This window comes from Parasteatoda tepidariorum, chromosome 6, assembly GCF_982258835.1.
Source record: "Parasteatoda tepidariorum strain Cologne lab strain chromosome 6, Ptep-v5.0, whole genome shotgun sequence".
NCBI lineage: Eukaryota > Metazoa > Arthropoda > Arachnida > Araneae > Theridiidae > Parasteatoda > Parasteatoda tepidariorum.
Window position 1 is genome coordinate 58,323,343 of NC_141760.1, and position 21,438 is coordinate 58,344,780.

Consider the following 21,438-nt stretch of genomic DNA (forward strand, 5'->3'; position numbering starts at 1 on the left):
TTTAATTCGAATTCTTTATCATATTTTAACTGAATTGAATCGAATGTAGATTTTAATGGAACAAGATTCACAAAAAGAGAAATAGCATATTTTAAATCAAACCCGAACAGATTAACACACTTTTTTCTGGTATACATATTTTTGGTACATTTGCCAAACAAACTACCAAAATATAGCAATTGGAAGGAATTTCAAGTGTTTACTTGCTTCAAATAACACGATATAAGTAATTAATTAACTTTTTTAATTATGTTTTCGTCATTATGTATATGGATGTTGAAACTAAGGGATGTATTATATCTCCTAAATAAGAGTTGATTAAATGCTTGTACTTGAGTGAAGAAAGTAATGTTTATATAATTTAATAAAGGGATTAAATACTAAACAATACTAATATAGAAGACAACATATGTTCCTTGTCTTTCTCCTGCAATCAACGGACAGTTTTAAGTGCAATTATAATGAATTTAAGAATTTTTTTTAACTGCTTCCTTATGGTTATAAGAAACTTTGTTTGAAATTCTAAAGCATTTCAATCACAATAAATATTTATAGACAATAAGCGCTGCTAATTCTCGTTGAAATTTTCAAAGCATTCTTTTATAGTGACTTTGGAAGCCATTTAAAAATAAATAGAACTTATAACTTATTCTGCGATATCAATTGTGTAATTTAATAGGCGGGTACAATTCACCAGATCTTATCAGAATTTTGTGGCAGTTAAAAAATTTTACAGGTAGCTTTTAGTTTTCTACACTTAAAATACAAAAAAAATTTATATAAGAAAATAATAATAACACCTTCGGCCATTAATACATAGATAAAATAAATTCAGTGATTTTGTCGATAAATATTTATTAAATTGTAATTAACCCTAATTATAAACTTAATGTGAATCTAAAAACACAATTCTCAGATAAATCCATGCTTTTGATTTAAACACAATCATATCCAAATTATTTCCATGTAAATATTAAAATAGAGCAGAAAAATTTAAAATAATCTAAACATAAATGCATTTCTTACTGTCCAATTTTTCAAATACTTGAATTGCAAATAGAAACAAATTCCCTTTCTAAAGAAAAATGTGAGGCGTAGAACAATTAACTACACACTGAATGCTGCTCTAATCATATCTCATCTACATAATCTGTCAGGAGACCTTAACATTATTCGTTTTAAGCTCTAATTTGCAGAATTAATCTGCTTTATGGAGTGAGGATTACATTTCATTTTTAAAAATAAGCAGCTTAAAAGTTCCTTTACCTCATTTTATAAATTTTCTTCCATAAGTTTTGAGATTTTCTCTGTATCATACATATACTAAGTACGATTAGCCGTTACCATCAGATTTGAACTAAACCTAAGTCACGTGTAGAACGTGAGCTACAAAAAACTGATTTATTTCAGCACAGATACTTTATGTTGCAATCTTAAAGAATGCTCAAACTTATGTTTTGCTCAAATGTAGATAGGCAGAGTATTCCACATGTTTTACTATAACTTCGTACTAGGTATTCAATTGACTTTACTCATATTAGAGTTAACTAGGCAATAAATACAAGAAGAAATAAATTCCGGTAAAATTACCGTACTGTTTAGTAATCACATTTCTAGTAAAATAACCCTACTTCTGGTTAATAAAACCAAACTATAAAATCATTTAGGAAAACCATTCATTTGGGTTCATTTGGCCATACTTTTTGTCTCAGTGTAACTAAACGCGTATCCATATAGTTCTTCTTTTCATTTTGCTATAAAAAATTTTAACTTTATGATATAGGATATGAAAAATTAAATATGCAAAATATCAAAGGGGAATTTTAACAAGAATTCGATGAAAACTTAATAGTAAATTCAAACAGAATGAAATAAAAGTTTATAAGAAAATTGAAACTTATTTAATGGAATTCTTTATAAAATAATTTCTTAAAAGTAAGAAATTCAATGAAACATTTAAGAAATTCAAAGAGGAACATAAGAAATTCATAGAAGAACGTAAGAAATTCATAGAGGAACGTAAGAGATTCATTGAGGAACGTAAGAAATTCAATGAATGCAACGCGTCTAAGGGGAAACATATTAAAATTCAACTAACAACATATGAAATTCTAAGATAAATATAAGAAGTTTAATGGGAAACGTAAGAAGTTCAATAACGAACGTCTAAGAGGAAGCATACGAAAGTCAACTAGCAAGATATGAAATTCTAAGAGAAACGTAATAAGTTTGATGGGAAAAGCAAGAATTTCAGTGGGAAGCGTAATTGATCTTAACCTAATAGTAATCAGCTTCTTACAGATAAACTAGGTATCCCACTAAAATTTTAAAAATTGCGTCCATGTACCAAGATTGGTACAACTCAATTTCTTCCTTGCCACAAGATGGAGTCCTTACCTTTCACCTCATCATTTTATGACACTGCCTGTCGCACAAATCACTCACTTCACTGCTCACCTTTGCATGCTTCACTTCATTATTTTTGTACAAATATATATAACAGTGCCGCATGTACAATCCGCTTATTCATTCATACGCTCACTTTCTACGCTTTCTCTACTTTTTCTCACTTTCTCTGAAACCTGCATGACTTTGAACCTTTAGACCTCATCATCATTCTTAGCAAATTACATTACATGTTCTTTAACTATTGATTTTTAATTATTAAGAATATGCACTCATTCAAAATACGTTGGTACGCCAAGACAGTGACCTAAACTAATGAAACTAGTGTCTATATTTGTTTTGCTTTTTTAAAGAAAACATTGTATTCAAAATTTTACCTTCTTGGAACTTATTTAATCAAATAAAAATACATAATTATATTTTTTTCCTAGAAATTCATGTTTTTAGAACTGAAAAATAAAAAACTGAGATAAATAAGCTATTTCAATGCATAACTTGCTCCGTTTAATAAAAAATGCATGAAAATGTTACCAAATAAAATACAAATAATAAAATACAGCAAACAAATATTACTATATAAATATATAACAAAAAATGCATTGAAATTCTTTTATTTGTCATAGATATATAGAAATATTTAAAGGACTAATAAAGGATAATAATGCATAAATAAAGGACTTAACCTTATTAAATGACATAAATCTAGCGAAATCACGAAATTTTTAATCAGCATTACATACATATAAAGTAAATATTTGAATATTTGTTTACATAATACTTGTATCGTTGTAAATGTAATTTAATCAAATAAAAGTATGAAGCCATTAATATATTTTTCGACACTCATGTTTTTAAAACACAAGAACAAAAAAACTGAGATGAATATAACACCGAAACACATAACTTACTATTCAATGCTAAGTATGTCCAAAAAAAATTTTAGATTTACCACATAGATATCGAAATACTTAAATACAGCATAAATAAATGTCTTAACCTTATTAAACAGTTTAAATCTAGCAAAATCAAAATTTGTTTGAATATTGAAAGGAAAATGTTTTTGTTATTTGTTTATAGTCAACATAACATGCATTTAGAAAAAATATTTGCAAGTATAATATCCTACACACTAACTGTACTCTAAATCTATATTTTGAAAACAAAACTTTTCAGTGGTTACAATTTTAATTGAAATGTTCAAATATGTAAAAAGCTATATTAAATATCGTCAGTCCTAGATAATATAAAGTGTTTATATTTAACAAAGCAAGGTAATAAAATAGACTGAATGTTATCGTCTTTGGCTGACGATCAAAAATACAATAGTAAAGATGTCAGTGATACATGGGTTATTGGAATCTAGGGTTAAGAAATACTGGCAAACTTTGGAAAAAAGCTTTAACTTGTATTCATTTCCACATGATCCTAAACAAAAATATATGTATAAAATAATAAAAATGTCACTTTTTATCTACAATAGAAATATAGCTTGCGTTAACAGCTTTATGATAATTTTATGACTCTTAGACGGTAGTATCCAGTTTTGTTTTAAAATAAATTACATTTCAGTTCAAAATATAAATCATATAAAGCTATATAAATATAGAAAAAAAATTACAATTCAAATTTATTATTCTTTCATAAAAAATCAGTTTTAAAAATTCAAGTGCATGAAGTTTCAGAGATCTATTGCGAAACTTTGCACTCACTGTGTTTGATAAAACAAACGTATTCCCTGTGTACATTTACGTTTAAACAAACGTAAACATATACAGCAAAAAAAATCTGATCAGAAAAAGGGGTCATCTTTTCTGCTTATTTTAAAACAATTTGAATATTTCTGAATTATTAAAATAAAACTTGGAATATTTTTAAACAGTTGAAAATAAGTATGAGTTTTTATGTAGTGTAAATTAAATAAGATGTAATTTCTTTGATGGATGAATGACGAAATTCAGAACAATCATCGAAGCTTTGAGGATATGATTTTAAATCTTCGATTAAAACTCAGAAAAGAGCCGTTCAATAAATGTTCAAAAACATAAAATTACTTTTGTTTTAAATAATTAAACTACCTACGCTTGCTAAACTTAAAAGCATTTGCATTACATAGACATTTATTACAAGCATTACATTTACGTTACATGGAGATTACAATTAACCCTTTGCTTACGGTGTACTATGCTGTACCATCTCATGTGATCCACATGTTGTACCAGCCGTAAGTGAAAGATTAACATTCAGGTACTAAATACTTTATAACAATTTGCATTCAAAAGAATATTTGCGAAGAAATATTTAACATTTTTTAAAAGTTTCGCTATTACATGGAAATGTTTAAATCGAAATAAGTTTAACCTTCATAAAAATTAATTATTCTAAACCAGATTTCCCTTTTAATTTATCTTTTAAAGCAAATATCCATATAAGTCTCAAAAATGATTGTAAATTCTTAAAACATTGTTCTACAAACTATTTATGGTTTTAAATCATACATAAAAATAAAAAATAATAATGTTTAAACTCTATTGTTTGACCAATACTTATTACTTAAAATTAAAACGGAAATGTCAAAATAGATCAATGCATTAGTATAAATCATGGGCAACAAGAACTTTTTCTCATATTTAAAATATTTTAGAGAAATAAAAATGCCTTTAGTTAAAGAGGTAGTAATTAGTATATTTCAGTAGTATAATTCAATGCATTTTAATAGTATTACTCAATGTATTTAAATAGTATAATTTAATCTAATTTAAAAAGGTTATATCAGAGAGGCCAACTTGCACCGCTTTGTAAAAGTGTATTTTCCAGTGAGAATGAAATTTAAGTAATTTTGAATTTAGCACATTTCATTTTAAATAATTTCTCCACCACTACATTTCAAAAATTCAAAGTATCCATATGAAATGCAACTTTATTGCCATTATCTTGTGGTGAAACTTTTAAAGAGTAGGCGTAGTTATATTTATGCTGCAAGTTATGCTATTTTGCTTGCCATCAATTAAATGAAGCTTTCGCGGAAAGCAGAGCAATTGGCATCCCTTTTATATAAATTCATTTTTAAGATTTTCAAAAGAAAAAATAATTTTGTATCAAATTTATATTCTAGTATTAGAAATTATATTATATTAGAAATTATATTATATTTGAAATTATATTATATTGATATTATAAGCAACTGTATTCTAGTATTAGCAATTATATTAGATGTATATTAGAAAGCAAACAAGTCTTATGCTGTGGTTGTATCTAAGAAAACATTTCGGAAATAGCTGAAAAATTAGCAATACTATCTTTAAGAATAAATCAGCATGAATATCAAAACAAGCAATGCTTCTTTCATACAGATTTTAACTATAAACAAATAGAAATATTACCCAATAATTTAAATAAAAAATCATATTAATAGGAACATTTTATTTTTTGGGAACACGTTAGAAAAAAATAAGCAATCAATGAAAGATTCAAACAATTAACTTTTTTTAAACTTTTTGCAGATATTCTAACTATTCAACAATAAAAAGATTGCAATAAGGCAGATATAGTTTTTGTGATTTTTCCTCTCATCCTCTCCATTGATTGGATTTAGAAAAGTTAATGGATCCATTAGAGAATCCCATTTGTTAGCTAAACTGAGACAAATAGTTGACATGCCTCTGTTAGCTATTATCGTTGACAACAAAATAAGTTAAATATAAAGAATGTCAAAAGCTTTTCAATTTCCAAATAATTAAACTAAAACTGAAGAATGGAATCAGTTAAAAATTATAAATATAATTATAATGTTAAATTACTAACATTATTATTTATTCTTAGTGTTATTATTTATTAGAAATGATTGAATCAATTGCTAACTATCCAGATTGTATTTATTTCATCTTAACAGTTAAAACCGTGGAAAATTAGATATTGTTTTATTTTAAAATGTTAACTTTTATGTAGTATACCTGCACTTATGTGTAAAAAAAAAACTAACTCAATTTGGGCAATAGCTCAAGATATGGTGAACTGAATGAAGTGAAATTTTATATAAAAATACATTAAAGCATAGCAAAAATTTAAGATTAATCTATTAAGAGTTTAACTCAAGATCTTTAGTTTATATGCATCTCAACAGCATCGTCCGAAACAATGTAGCAAGACGGCATTTGCTTAGGGTTAAAAATGCGGAATACAAACACCTCTATTGGCAGGTCTTGAAACGAACTTTCATTTTATTTTTAAACTTAACAAATTTTTAGGACAGTAAATGGAAGTTCTTGAAGTAATATATCCCCCTTTCCGTCCTTGCAGCTTTCGGCCTCAGGAGATTGTTTTAGTGATCTTCAATGGTGTTTAAGAGAGTATGCATTTTCGATGAGATGAATGTCAAACACAACTCGCTATATATATTATATATACTATATGCTATATATACTGTAATATTTTTGTCTTCAATATGTTCTTCCATTCTAACCCAGTTTGGACGAGACGTTTGTTTTCATAAATAAAAATGAATTGAGGAACGACGCTACCTCTTAACAATTCTACATAATATCTAAGATCTTATCACATTCATAATACCATAATATTAATTTTACATAATAGATTATTAGATATCAGGTCTAATATCTTTTTGTCTATAAGGGATTTGGAAAATATTAAGATCTAATAGGGATAACTCCGGGAAGTCTGTGTGTCTCCTTGACGAACATACATGTTTGTGAGGACGTGCAGCATTACGCCGACGTGCAACGCAGTACCTCGACCTTCATAATGGTCCTTTTTATGGAAGATGTTGGAGGGTCGTTTATAAATTATTCTCGTGTTTGTGTAACACGTCGAGAATCATTGTTTACTCTTAATCAAGGCTCATCAATGAGAAAATCATAAGGCCATGGCACCTGTGTCCGAGGTTGAAGTTGCCTACACCAGTTTAAGTGGACTCTGCTATGACACGCTAACTTTGTGTTACAGAACACTGACTTCTAGACAGCCTGACTTTCTGGCACAGAACACTAACATCAAAAAACGCTAAATTTCTAGTGCTGAATCGTGACTTCCAGACACGCTGACTTTCGGACACAGAACATTAACACCTAGATATGCTGGCTTTCTGGTACAGAACACCGACTTTTAAACACGCTGTCTTTCTGATACAGACTAGTGACTTCTATAAGCGCTGACTTTCTTGGGCAGAATACTGACTTCTACACACGCTGAAAATCTGACAATAACACTGACTTTGTTGACACTAAGTATGGGAATGAGATGTTAGAGACGTACCCTATTCCAAATACTTGAGCGGCCTGTCGGTGGCCAGTTTATCATTGTTATGAATAAAAACACGATGGTCTGATTTAAGAATATCTTGAAAGCAAAGATATTCCGGAATGGCCAGCTGGATCTCCAGACCTGAATTGCCTAAGTATTTCTTAAATGATTTTAAATGAGAAATTAGAGCTCACCATCTTTCTCACGCTGCTTGCTAAAGGTGGGTATTTCCCATTTAAAGCTTGTGCTATAGGAGGATTCAAAAACAAATTTTAGAAAATCCGAATTATCTGGAAGAATAGTTTTCTTGATCAAGCAAAAACAAATATTCTGAACTAAAAAAATTAAATATTATGAATTTTTAAATAATTTTATGGAATAAAATGTTATGGAACGTTTATTGCTTAACGCAACTATCTGTTTCAATTGCAACAATTTAAGTTACTGCAGTAATATTTATTATACATTGAGGGTAGGAAGTTTCTCTTCCCAAACTAATAAATAATATGTTCATTCCTTCTTTTTCAAGATCATTTTTAATGTTAAAAGCATAATCATTTTTATAAAAGCAACGTTTAGTAAAACTAATCACTAAATATATACTAAAAGCTCAGACAATAAAAATGAGACCTTGCAAGTACTTAGCATTTAAATTCGAAAAAAAGTACTTTACGTAATTACATATTACTTGTTCTTTTTTTTTCTAAGAAAGAAATATAACGTAATTATTTTAAAGCAAACTGTTAGAAAAGTAATTTATTGTCTTTCGGAGAGTTTCGTAAGGAATTTCGAATATTATGTTACATCCATATCAATGTTGAAACGAACTTTATCTTACTGTATTTACTTAACTTAAACTAGATATTTTATTTACGTTCTATCAATTTTAAAGTAATATTTTGCTTTTATCTTCTTACGTAGAATGTAATTGAAAATAACACATTTAAAAATAGCAGTTTAAATAGTATTTCATACATTTTTTCCTACAAACTAAACTTTTAATAAGATAGTTTGAATAAAAAAATATTGTTTCGGAAGTGACATTCCGATTTTCATTAAAATATTTTTCTCCAAAAAGAATTCTATATTTTAATTTGCTATGTTTGTGGTAAAATTAAACGATTTAGTTTAATATTTACATGTTTGCAATTTCTGTCACCATTTTTAGTTCATTTGACAGAAGAGGTAGAGCTGACAGCAGAGGTTCACATAAGCCAACTTTATCTACTAAAAAAGATATAAATAAAGAAAATGTAGCAAAATACAATTAGGAATTAATATTTAGGTCAAAAAAGTGATGAAAGTGTTTACCATTTGTAATAATAAATCAGTCAACATGTATAATTTAAAACCACAGAACAGAAATTCGGAAATAAGTTAGTTCATTTCCAAAGTTTGATAATAACTATAAGTTTTTAATAGAGCTTTAGAGGATTTAGTTATGGAGGTATCAAAAAGATGTCTATAATTAAAAGAAATGAGATAATTACTAAGTTATTTAAATTAGTTTGACACTTTGTAATCAAGTTAAGCATGCTATTAGATAGCACAAAATATTTAAAACTATATTCATCTACATGCAAAAGACGAAAGATTTTTCAATAGGTCACATAGAAAACAAGGATAAAATTGTTATTCTCGCAACATTTTTTTTTACCCCAGTATTAAAATGTAAACAATTTTATATCAAAATCAAGTTAATATTTACGTTCACTTTATAGCTCTTAAAATATTTACTTATCATCGTTTATGAAAAGCAAGTTCATTATTTAATTTCAAGTACTATATTATTTAATTCAATTTCAAGAATTTTTAATAGCAATTCAAAATATGTATTATATTTAAGTATTAACTAGTTAGGTTATCATTTAGTTGATAATGTCAGTAAAATATTTTAAATGATTATTTATACTAACTTCGTTAGTTATTTTTCCCTCAATGGCTTATATTTGAAGAAAAGAAAGAAAATTGATAGTAAAAAAGTTAATAAATCATTGGTTACAAACAATACACTTTTATGTATTATAAAAAATATTAAATAAAATAATTTAAAATATCGATATACAATATTTTAAAAATAACTTAATTATTAAAGGAGCAAAGAGCTTGTAAAATTTTTAAGAAGTAGAAACTTTACTTTTTATGTTTTTAATAATGTTAATGCATTTGTTATCTTTATTTTTTTAGTTAAAATTTTGAATATTTGACACTTTATAATGGGTTTAAAAACGGTTTATTACATTGATTGAATATAAAATTTTACTAAAAGATCACCTCTTAAGTTAACATTGAAAAGAGTGTACAAAACAATTTTAAAAAATGCTCACTCATAAGATAAATCTTCTTTTCCGAAAAATAATGCTTGCTCTTTCGAACTGATTGATTTTGAAAAGAATGGATAATACAAATAAATAAACATCACTTTAATAAATATTTACGTAATATGGATTAAAATTGCTCAGATTTCTAAACATGTTTCAAAATAAATTTCGTTTACTTCAGAAAATATGCGTAGTCTGATCATTAAAATCAATTATTTTTCATTATTCGAACATATATGGTTTTGTTTAACGTTCAGTTTAAAGTTACACTTATATACAAGTAGCTCAACTTCTATGGAAATTTAATTCTCCCATCACAACCTACAACCTCACATTACATATCCAACTTACAATGAAATGTAACAAAATGTTTGTGAAATATTCTATTACTTATATTGTTAACAGTACAGATAGCTTAAATTAATTTTCAACTACATTATACCTCAGCTGTTCGATTTCAAAATGAAAATTCATTTTAAAACTCAGACATATCTTTAGAAAACTCAACGCAATTAGGTTTCAAACAAACACCCCATTTCATAGTTTTAAATGAAATCTTAAAATTGGAATTTTCTTGATTATTTTAGTGTGGAAAAAACATATATTGAAATACGTTTAAATTTGTATCAGTTGAATTTGTTTATGATAAATATTTTATTTATAATACTATAAATCTAAATAAGTTTTTGATTATACATATTTTTATCTTTTAAAATTTTTAATTAAAAAAATAATAACATTCAATCTGTAGCAATAATGAAATACTTTTTGTAATTTCAAATGAGAGTTATAACTAAAAATATACAGTTACAAATAATAATATTTTTAAACTTTAGTCTCATTTGTAACTGATTAAAAACACATATATTATAATTGTATAATTAATTATTTTATTTCATATCAAGACAAATCATCTAAGATAAAAAACACATCCCAAAAAGAATTGCAAATTGCTATGGATGCATTAAATGATATAATTAGTTTCCATTATTATCAAGAATTCATATTTTGAATGAGTGATTCATATTCACTGTATTTGTGTGCTATTTTTTTAACTAAAGTTATTTCCTAAAAAGTGTTATTTTAATTATATTCCATCTATACATTTTGCACTTTGGAATGAAGTTAATTAAATACGATACTTTAAGCTTTCTGTGTTTTTTAATATTTTAATACTTTAGAAAATTTTATTGCTGTTTGATTTAAGGTAATGTACAAAATATCTATTTAAATGAAATATATCTGTAAACACAATCAAAATTTACGGTATGTGACTTAAATTGTTGAAATTTTTTTTTCAACTCTCCTTCTTTTTGCTTACTTGCACAAAAATAATAATATTAATAATAAAAAAATAAACATTAAAAATATTCTACGGGACTCTTCTAGTTCAAATAGTTATTTTAAGTGCTTAGTGAGTAAAAGAAAACATTCATGAACATTAACAGCAAATTATCTAAGATTAGATTTATTAAACATAAGACTGTTATAAGAAATTCTAACCTTCACTATTTAAGCACATATTTTTCCCATTTGTTTATTTGTTTTAAAACGGGCCTTTTTTTTCTCTTCTTCGAGAACACTGCAATTAGTTTTTAAACTTTATTTTAGTTTCAATTTTTGTAACTAAAAAAAAAGCTTAAATAACATTATTAATCTTCACTGCCCTTATAGTCCTTAAATAAACTGCAACTTCGAAGTGCACTAACATATTATATTTTATTATTCAAGCACAAATTAAAACAATAATTCAGAAAAACTATCATCCTTAATTATCTAACAAATGATTTATTCGAACCGAAACATAAATATTGGTTTTTAACCATATAATTTAAAATTCTTAACTTCTAATATTATTGAAAGAAATTATCCCCTTGCTTAAACATTTAAATAAATTAGAATATCAATAAAAGTCATGCTTCCTACTATTTAAATATTTAAAATTTCAAGAAAATTTGAGAAATGTTGCAAACTGGTAAATGGAAAAATAACAAATGCAGGATCATTTTAAAAACACTCGAATTCCCTGGTTAAGTAGTTAGTTTTGGATTTAAAACATTTGCTTACTCGCCCAAGTTCTAAATTAGAATGAAATAGATAAAAATGGACGTCACCAACGATGCATTTTAAACAAGCCTAAAGAAGAATAAGAATATAAGCTTTTGTTTCATTGAATCATTAAAAAATTGCGATTTTAGGTAAAGTTATATTTATTCCAGCTTCAACAACAATTATAAAAGCATTTATAGGAAGAAAAATATTTTTTCTTTAATTTTCTAACAATAAGATAATAAAATACAAACTCTACAATCTTCATTAATAAAAAAAAATAAAAGTGAACTTCTCAAAAATTCAATAAAACGATAAAATAATGTATTTGTAAAAGAAAACAAAATTTATAGATTCAAAACAAGAACTCATTATTTTATTAAAGACGTATTCTGTTTGACATTCAAACAAAATTTTAGTTTTAAAACATATTTATTATTTATTGTAATCTAATGTAAGGGCATTCAAATTTTACGGCTTTAATAAACATGCATTGTTAAGAAGTTTCCCTCTGAAATTATGGCGAAATAACCGACAGTAGTCTGACCATTTAAGGAATCGTAAAATTTATGGTTAGAAACATTTTTTTTTACCTTCATGGTTTTGAAACCATGTTCTCTGGTTAAAAAAACGAGATATATTATATGATGTGATATAGTTAAAAAAAACATGAATACAAAACTAAAGATTTTGTGACCATTAACAAATAGTATGGTTTCAAAACTCTCAAAATGTAACTTATTTTGACATTGGAGTCAGGTGGAGTTGTATTTAGTCCATTGAGCAATGAAATGAAACTTAATTAGTTTATCTAGTGGCGCCATCTATCGTGAGAGGTGGAGCAAATATTGTGACGTCAACGTTGGGACTCAACCCCGTGTCATGAAATTGACATATTAGTCGCCTCTGCTAAAGTATGTACTTAGCTGCAAAGAATTAAGAAGTTTTCAAAATTCAGGGATAAAATTTTGGTTATTTGACCCTATTAAATGAAAAAAGTCAATAAGCGATTTTCCTTCCTTTCTTTTAATTGACCGTTAAGGTTGAATATGGTAAAATAGTAATTAAAGAAATTGTGTTAAAGAGCCACACTTTCCAAAAAACTTCTAACATATGACAATCCCACAAGGGATTATAAAACTGAAGGGAATGAAATAATTCATTTGAATTCCATTCTCTAGATTTGAAATTCATTCTTTAAATTTGAATTTCATTCTCTAAATTTGAATTTTATTGTTTAAATTTAAAATTCATTCTACTTTAATTGACTTATTTTGCTATTAGTTTTATGTAGTTATCAATCTGTAACTGCAATAAAATAATATAAAACAATATTGCTTTTTCCTAATGTAAATTTCAATAATAGTTTTGAATTTCATATTTCCATGTTTTATAGCTGCAACATTGTAATTCAGACAAAATTCGCAATTTCATTTATTTAATTTTGAAACCATTTATAAATCCTTGATTATATAACATTGATTTTTTATGTTTATATTGTTCCTTTTTTAAGTAAAAGGCTTTTAAATTAATTGTAATTTATTACCGGAAATGAATTGTTGTAGGATTTTAATATTTAGTCTTCAAAGCTCAAATTCAAAAATAATGGATCAAAAATGTATGTATAACCTTCCGAATGCTTGAATTGCAAGCCTGCTGACGGTAATTACTAATTTCATTCAATTGTGCTTAAATTAATAAATTTATTTTAATTGCTATTTATTGAAGCCTTTCCAGAAACAGTGTCAATTTTCGTAAAGAAAAAGTTGAAACATAGGGAGCTCAATTTAAAAACTATCATAGTTTATTTTCTGAAAAATATTATTGGAAATTAAAAGTAGCTCTCTATTAGATATTTAATTTCAAATAAATTATTCACTAGAAATTAAAAAATCGTATAAACTAATAATTATTTTCCTTTATTTGACTTATTCGGTAAGCGCAGTAAAATAAATTTGTGCTTGTTTGAAAGATAAATATAATAAATGAACAGTAGCTTCCTATTTAAGACCATAATTTTAATTTTATCAAATTTATTTAGTGTTAATTTTTGTAAGGGAATTAATTTTATTGGTCGATTTATTTCAGTTTATTTAGTGAAGAATTATGAACTGCATTTGTTTACCATTAACACCATTTGTTATACCATTAAAGTAAAAATACATATTTAATTTATTCTTTTTAACAGTCTTTAACACATCTTAAAAAGTTCAACGTTGCATTTCCAAAGTTTATTTGGTTAATTGAAAGAAGAAACATTTATTTTTATTCTAATAATTGGGTTGAGGTACAATAAATGCATAATTATTAATAATAAAGAAGACAGCTCTTATTAATATTTTTATCATCCAAAAAACCAAACAAAAACTTAGTTTGAAACGAATTCATCTTAAAACTAGTAAAATTAACTAACTGACTATAAGGATTCTAAAAGAGAAAAAAAATAGTATAAAAATTTAAAAATTAATAATCATGCATCGTTAATTTTAAAGAATTTTCGAAAAAATTCTAATTACAGTGAAATAAGTATTAATTATATGTTATTGTTAAGAAAATAATTTTGACCATGCATAAGTTTCCTCCTTAATATCAAAAATCATAAAATAAATAAAATGTTCTTCAAATATTAAAAAAAATCATGTATCCTTGACTGATACGTATTAATTTTTAGTTATGCTAAAATAATCACTCTTATTTATTTTATCACATTTAAAATCACGCAAATAAATAACACAACATTTAAAATCACATTATATTTTCATTACACTTTTTTTTAAAAATATACTTCACTCCCGCATTAAGTATTCAATCGATTAGGCTATAAACGTATTGTAATTTTATTTAAGAAAATTAATTTGTTTTATTTTATGTATTTTTTATAGTAACCTTATAACTTCATATACAAACAACAAATTTGAAAAAAATATATATACATTTTTAAACCCATTTTAATACTTTTATCTTATAGTTTTTTTTTTAAGAAAAAATGTTAAGATTAATTTCAGTTCTTGATATTTAAATGGCGGAACGATATAAAATAATATTATAATTCCTTCTTTGATAATCTGTTACATGTCTTATTGTATGTTTGTTATGCAACATAGGAATGGGTGGATGTGAACCTCAGGTGGAACGCCTCAGAGTTTGGAGGTATACAAGATCTTAGAATACCTCCGCACAAAATTTGGAAACCAGACGTCCTTATGTACAATAGGTGAGTGAGTTGTTAATTTTTCCAATGAAATATACTAAATTGTTTATTCAATAATAACAAAAAAATAGCATAAATATTAAAAGTAACAAAAATGCAGCTCAAAAGAATAATGAAGAGAAATAAAAAGAAAATAATACCATAATATATATCAGCATTATATTGAGAAAGACAAATCCGAATAAAAGACATCCTCTATTTAAGGGACAGCTTTGCTTTGTCCCTTTGAATATAAAGCTTAATGTGTATACTTCTTACAGTTTCTCTAAAAAGAGTAACAAGAAGTAAGATAAAGGTAGAGAAAAACAAAATATGAATATGTTTTGTTAGTACATTTATTTCTTGTTTTTGAATATTGCTATTTCAGAGAGAGAAAGAACAACGTGCAAGAACAAAACATACACCATGATGTTATCAAAAGGCATTTAACATTTTTGAAGGTAAATGAGGAGAAAGCAGGAACAATGTTCTTCACTAAGCAAGAACTTTCTTGGTGGTATTGGGGGAGGACAGAAACAATTGAGAAATAACTTCAACTTCCGCATTTAATTGGAAGATTCAATTAGCAAAATATAAGGCATGGTATTTGTTCCAAAATTCCTAACTGTGTCGCCACTAGACTTTCTGCTTTAAATGGCTCAAGAAAGTGATGTCACTTAAGTCACAAGAGGGGGTAAATTTATGACTCGATGCATTTTTAAATGAATTACTAGGCGTCATTTCCGGTATTTTCCTCCCCCGATAGATATTTTATTAGTTACTGGTGCCATAAAAACTGGTGACTTTTAAGAAACATTTTAAAAATCTTGCTTTTTTTTTACTTGTTCGGATTTAAGAATAGAATTTTTTGTGTTCAGTGTTTTTTTTTTACATTCTTTGTTAGAACCGATTCCACGAATTCCACAAAACCATTTTCATTGCGTCCGCTTATGAGCCACTTCTCATGTTTAAATTACGTATCGTGTGAAACTATCACAACTCAGATTCGAAAATGCAGTGGCGCACTGAATCTGATTTTTCCGCTAGTCAGAACACTGTACCAGTCAGGATAAGAAAGTGAGCAATGTAAATAAGGATGATTGAAGTAAAGTGACACAATCATTATTTTCTGAATTACCATTCTTGTATTTGGCAGAAGCCAATTTTCAAGCTATTGAGGAACAGTCTAGAAGGTTACCCATTCTAGACTGGGAAAAAGAATCATGCAAACTTTTTTTATTTTAGTTTCAATGAATAAAATTTCATTTAACTTTTAAACATTTGTTTTCAATTGTCATCATAAAATAATTACCCCTTCTCCCCTGCAATTTGGCTTCAACAAAAGAAATTTGATCTGGCTAACTTGTTCCATTTGCTCTACGAATCATTTCGTTTGTTCTACAACTCGTTTGCTCTTGAAGGAACATTTCGTGTCTGATGAGTTCAGTGCGTTATTTTTCTATCAAAATTTAATTGATTTCTACTTGTTCAAAACGTTTAGGAAAGTTTTGCAGCAATAGGTGCAACGAGAGCTACTTTGCTATCTAACAACAAAAAAAAACGCTAACAGCATTTTTTTTGCAAGGAACATGTAAATTTTGCATGTAATTAATAAATGAGGTATAATAATTGCTACGTATGATTAACACTCCAAGAAAATAATACATAAAAAATTGCGTTTGCAATAAATGTTTAATGTTGCAATTAACATTTAACAAATGCTGCTCGATTTGTATTAAAACAATGATATCGAGTATGATATAATAATTTAGAAATAAATATTATCATGTTTTATTAAGTTTTTATCTCAAAAGGAATGGTAAAGAGCTTCAAATAGTTGAGCAGTAAACAATTTCTACAGGGAGAAAAAACCATATTGTATAGCAATGACATTTGTGGTAAACAAAATGCCCTAACTCTGGTTAATAAAATCAAATTATGCGGTATTTAGGCCATTCACTTGGTAATTTTTCCATTTATATAGTAGCGGCTTACCAGAAATACAGATTTTCAAAATTAAAGTTCGTTTTACCACACATTTAATGCAACTTTCAAAACCAAAAAGTAACTTTTAAATGATTATAATGAATAATAAATGATTAAATGATAAACGTATAAATGATTTTTGACTTGCACTAATATTGAAAAAACTACCAAATTTTGTCACAAGTTATAAAGCCATATTTTATTTATAATTTTACCCAAAATCAGTGCCAAATGAAACGGTAAAAATTGTCGAGCTTGTTGGTGTTCCCAAAGAGCCAGAAACACGGTAAACTTAACTATATTCTGGTTGTGTTAACCACACATTGCTTACCAGGTTAAAAACCAAAAGTATTATAATCCAATAAAGCCTATAACATATTTAAAAAGCGTTCACACTAATTTACACAGCTGGCCATTAAAATTGCTACACCTAGAAGGAATGCAAATAACAGAATGATACTTATTGGACTCATACATAATAGTTGGAAGAACAAGTGATTTAATTTTCAGGATATTTGGATGTATACATCCTGAGGAATCAATACTCAGAGCAGCTACCCCTGGCATCAATAACAGCAGTTATTCTCCTGGGCATCGTGTCGAAAAGAAATTGAATAGCATGGACGGATGCAGCATTCTATGCAGCTTCAACATTATGCCACAATTCATCTACCGTAGTGACTGACGAGTGGTGGCGTGCCAGTTGTTCGGCAACCAATGATCGGAAACTTATAATTGGTGAGAGATCAGAAGAACGTGCTGGTAAGGGCAACTGGCGAACATGTTCTGTGTCAAGGAAGGTCAGGACAGTGAGGGCAACATGCGGTCGTGCATTGTCCTGCTGTAATCCTATAGAACGTAGCGTTATGGAGGTCTCGAAGATAAGGCAGAGAAACTGCCCCTAACACATCAGAAATGTAATGGCTGCTGTTCAAAGTGCCGGCAATGTGGACAAGAGGGGAGCAAGACGTGTATCCAATGGTATCCCATACCATTACTCCAGGTGATGGGCCAGAACGACGATGTCGAAAGCAAGCTGCCAATGGGTGTTCTCCACGATGTCACCAAACACGGATGTGGCCATCATGATGCTGTATACAAAACCTGGATTCGTCTGAAAGACGACGTCATGCCATTTCTGCATCCAGGTTCGTCGTTGATCACACCTTTGGAGGCCCTCCTGCCTGTGATGCAGCGTCAAGTGTAACAGAAGCCATGGTCGCCGTACTGACAGTCCATGCTGCTGCAAACGTCGTCGAACTGCTCGTGTATACAATTGTTGTCTTGCAAATGATCCCATTTTTTGACTCAGGGTTCGGGACGCTGCTGTACTATCCCTTAAGGCCATGTGTATAACATGTCTCTCTTCTCGGCTGTTAGTGATGGTAGGCTGTTAATATAAACTCAATTAGCACAATCTTTTTTTGTTAAAAACATTACGTTTTCGAAAAATTTACTTCTGTTAAATGGATTTCAATGTGAATTGATGATTAGATGAATTTTCACTAAACACGAAACAACTTTGAAATTATTCACCATTTTCTACATTACGAAAACGCGCCCAAAAAATAAGAGTGATAAAATCTTGACTTTCGTACAATCAATATTCGCTATTTTTCCAGCTGCTTGGATTTAAAGAGAAAAAAAAAATTTCAGAAATAATAGTAACGATTGTTATGAGGGATATTAAAATCGATTTTTCGAATTTCCTTTTTATTCTTTTTTTAATTCACTTTTTCAAAACTCTGTAATTTAGTTAATACAGTATCCCACATCATTAAATATAAATTCTAATATTAACATAATTAGCGAAAAAAAAATTTAAATACTCACTTTCACAGAATTTACTTTTTTTTAAACTTATTTCAATGTGAATCGTGAATTAAATGAATTTTCACTAAACAAAAAATAACTTTGGAGTTATTCATCATTTTGTATATTGCTAAAAACACTATCAAAAAATAAGACTGATAAAATCTTGACTTTTGCACAATCAATATTCGTTTTTTTTTTTCAGCTGCTTGGATTTAAAGAGAAAAAAAAACATTTATCAGAAATAGCAGTAACGATTGTTATGAGGGATATTAAAATCGATTTTTTTGAAATTCCTTTTTAATCTTGTTTAATTTACTTTTAAAAACTCTGCAATTTAGTTAATACAGTAGTGCACATACTTTCAACTACTCATCGATCCATTTTAAATCGAATTCTTTATATAAAAAAAACGCAAGAAATCATTGGCTTATAGATTTTAATTTCAGAACACTTTATTTACAATTTTGATAAATAAAGCTATGCGTTGTTTATTTTATTTAACTGATATAGGATTTTTGTTTGCCTTATTGGGGAAATATTCCATACGTCTACTGAGGCTACACATTTTAGATTTTAGATGAAATTTCTGGAAAAATAGAAACGAGCTAAACTAGTTATTGATTACAATTCCTTTTGAATTACTGCCAATAAAGCATCTGGCGTCACTTGATGAAAAAAAAAGATATTTTACGCCAAACTTCTCTTATCAGGTTTGAATTACGTCTTTAATCGCGAATAAGCTCGAGTTTCTTACCGATTCTTTTATCGCTTCGTCAAACCCCATTTATTTTGCGCTTTCGCCAACGCTTTTTATTTCTTCTGGATGCTTATTTCCAACTTCTTATTTTTCTATCTATCTTTCTTAAGAATATTTTTTGATGATATTGCAACTTTTATTTCAGTCTCCCCCACCCGACTTTTACCCATTTTTTTTTAACTTTTTATACCGACTACTTTGAAAAGTTTAACTAGCTATTTTTTCATCTCTTTTCAAAAAGAAGAGTGTATTCATTTTCTCCCTCTCTCAACCAGTTTTTTTTTTTTTTTTTTTTTTTTTTTTTGAAAAAAGAAAAAAAAAATACATAGTGTTGTCCTTTTTCTCGTATCTCTACTATAGCGTCAGCTAAAAAGGAATAAAAGCAAGATGTGTAGTGTTTTGTTAAGAGATGTGAAGATGAAAAAATAAACTGTTTTATTTCTCGAGAATAGAAAAAAATCCATTGAAATACAAATAATTCGAAAAAGGTTTCTTTTTTTATTTCAGGTATATTTTTTGCCATAGGTTGGGGGGGACACTGAAAAATAAAAGCTTTTTGTAAGCAGAAAACAACATAGAAATTTAAAAAATCAAAAAAATCATTGAATTAAACAGTTGATACCACGTTCCAAACAATTCAAGTAAAGTTTGAAATACTAATGCTCTAATTATTTTAGGAAAAATTTAACACTAGGAAATTTTATTACTCAAATTTAACGAACGATCCCTGTTGATAAACACTGTCATAAAAAAAAACTTATAGGTACAATTATTATGAGTAGCAATGCAATTTTTATTGTTGTTTAATCAGTGTATTATTTTTAAATGAAACTAAAAAAGATATATTTTAAATGACAGCCTTTTTTAGAACTTTCTTTAGATCATCATATAATATTAATGATAGAAATTAAGTTTCTGAGAAATAAGGCCTATTAACTCTGAAATGTAGCACTTATAAAACTAATTAATAGTTTTATTTTAAGCAAAGAAATAATATATATTTTTTTCTTTTTGGAAAAAAAGAACTTCTCCACGCTGATTTCCTATACCATTGCATGAGAAAAAAAACTATACAAAAGAATGCAGCAGTTAAATGCTATTTTTCTGTTTTAAAAACCTACTGATTGGTGTTCTTCCACGGTTGTAAGAAAAAAAAGGTGTAAGTGTGCGAATAGATGTTAACTTAATAGTTCTCAATCGAAGCATGATATGAGAATGGTACGTATTTGCCAGTAACAGAATACAATTTATCACTTTTGGCTAGAACCAAGATTTTTTCGAAACACCAATTCAGGATTTTGGCAAATTGGTCTTGACGAAGAGTCTTCGTTTCTTACAACATTCATCCTTTCCAGATTCCGTTTTTTACGTTTACCATTCGGAATCTCGTCAGCTTTAGAGCATTTTCAGCGTAGAATGTCCCAAGTTTTAAAATAACTTTTTGGTATTAAACGCCATAAGGACAATATACTTGTCTGGGGTTTAAATCGAAAAGAGCATAACAAACATGTAACATGTAATTTAAACCGTCTGCAAGAAACAGGATTTGCTCTCAATAAACAAAAGTTCTTCTCTCAATAAACAAAAGTTATTTCAGTAACAGAAATTTTCACAAATGTGAAAATTTCTGTTACTGAAATAAACTAAATAAAATAAGT

At 27.5% G+C, this 21,438-nt stretch overlaps 1 protein-coding gene across 11 annotated transcripts in view; it reads left to right on the forward strand.

Moving 5' to 3' along the window:
- LOC107447394 (neuronal acetylcholine receptor subunit alpha-7-like) overlaps positions 1–21,438 on the forward strand; it is a 414,295-nt gene that overhangs the window by 268,394 nt on the left and 124,463 nt on the right. For all 11 annotated transcript variants that reach the window (XM_071178635.2, XM_087165901.1, XM_087165900.1 and 8 more), the window contains exon 4: positions 15,137–15,246. In XM_071178635.2, coding sequence (XP_071034736.1) covers positions 15,137–15,246 — 110 coding nt within the window. The remainder of the gene's footprint in view (positions 1–15,136; positions 15,247–21,438) is intronic.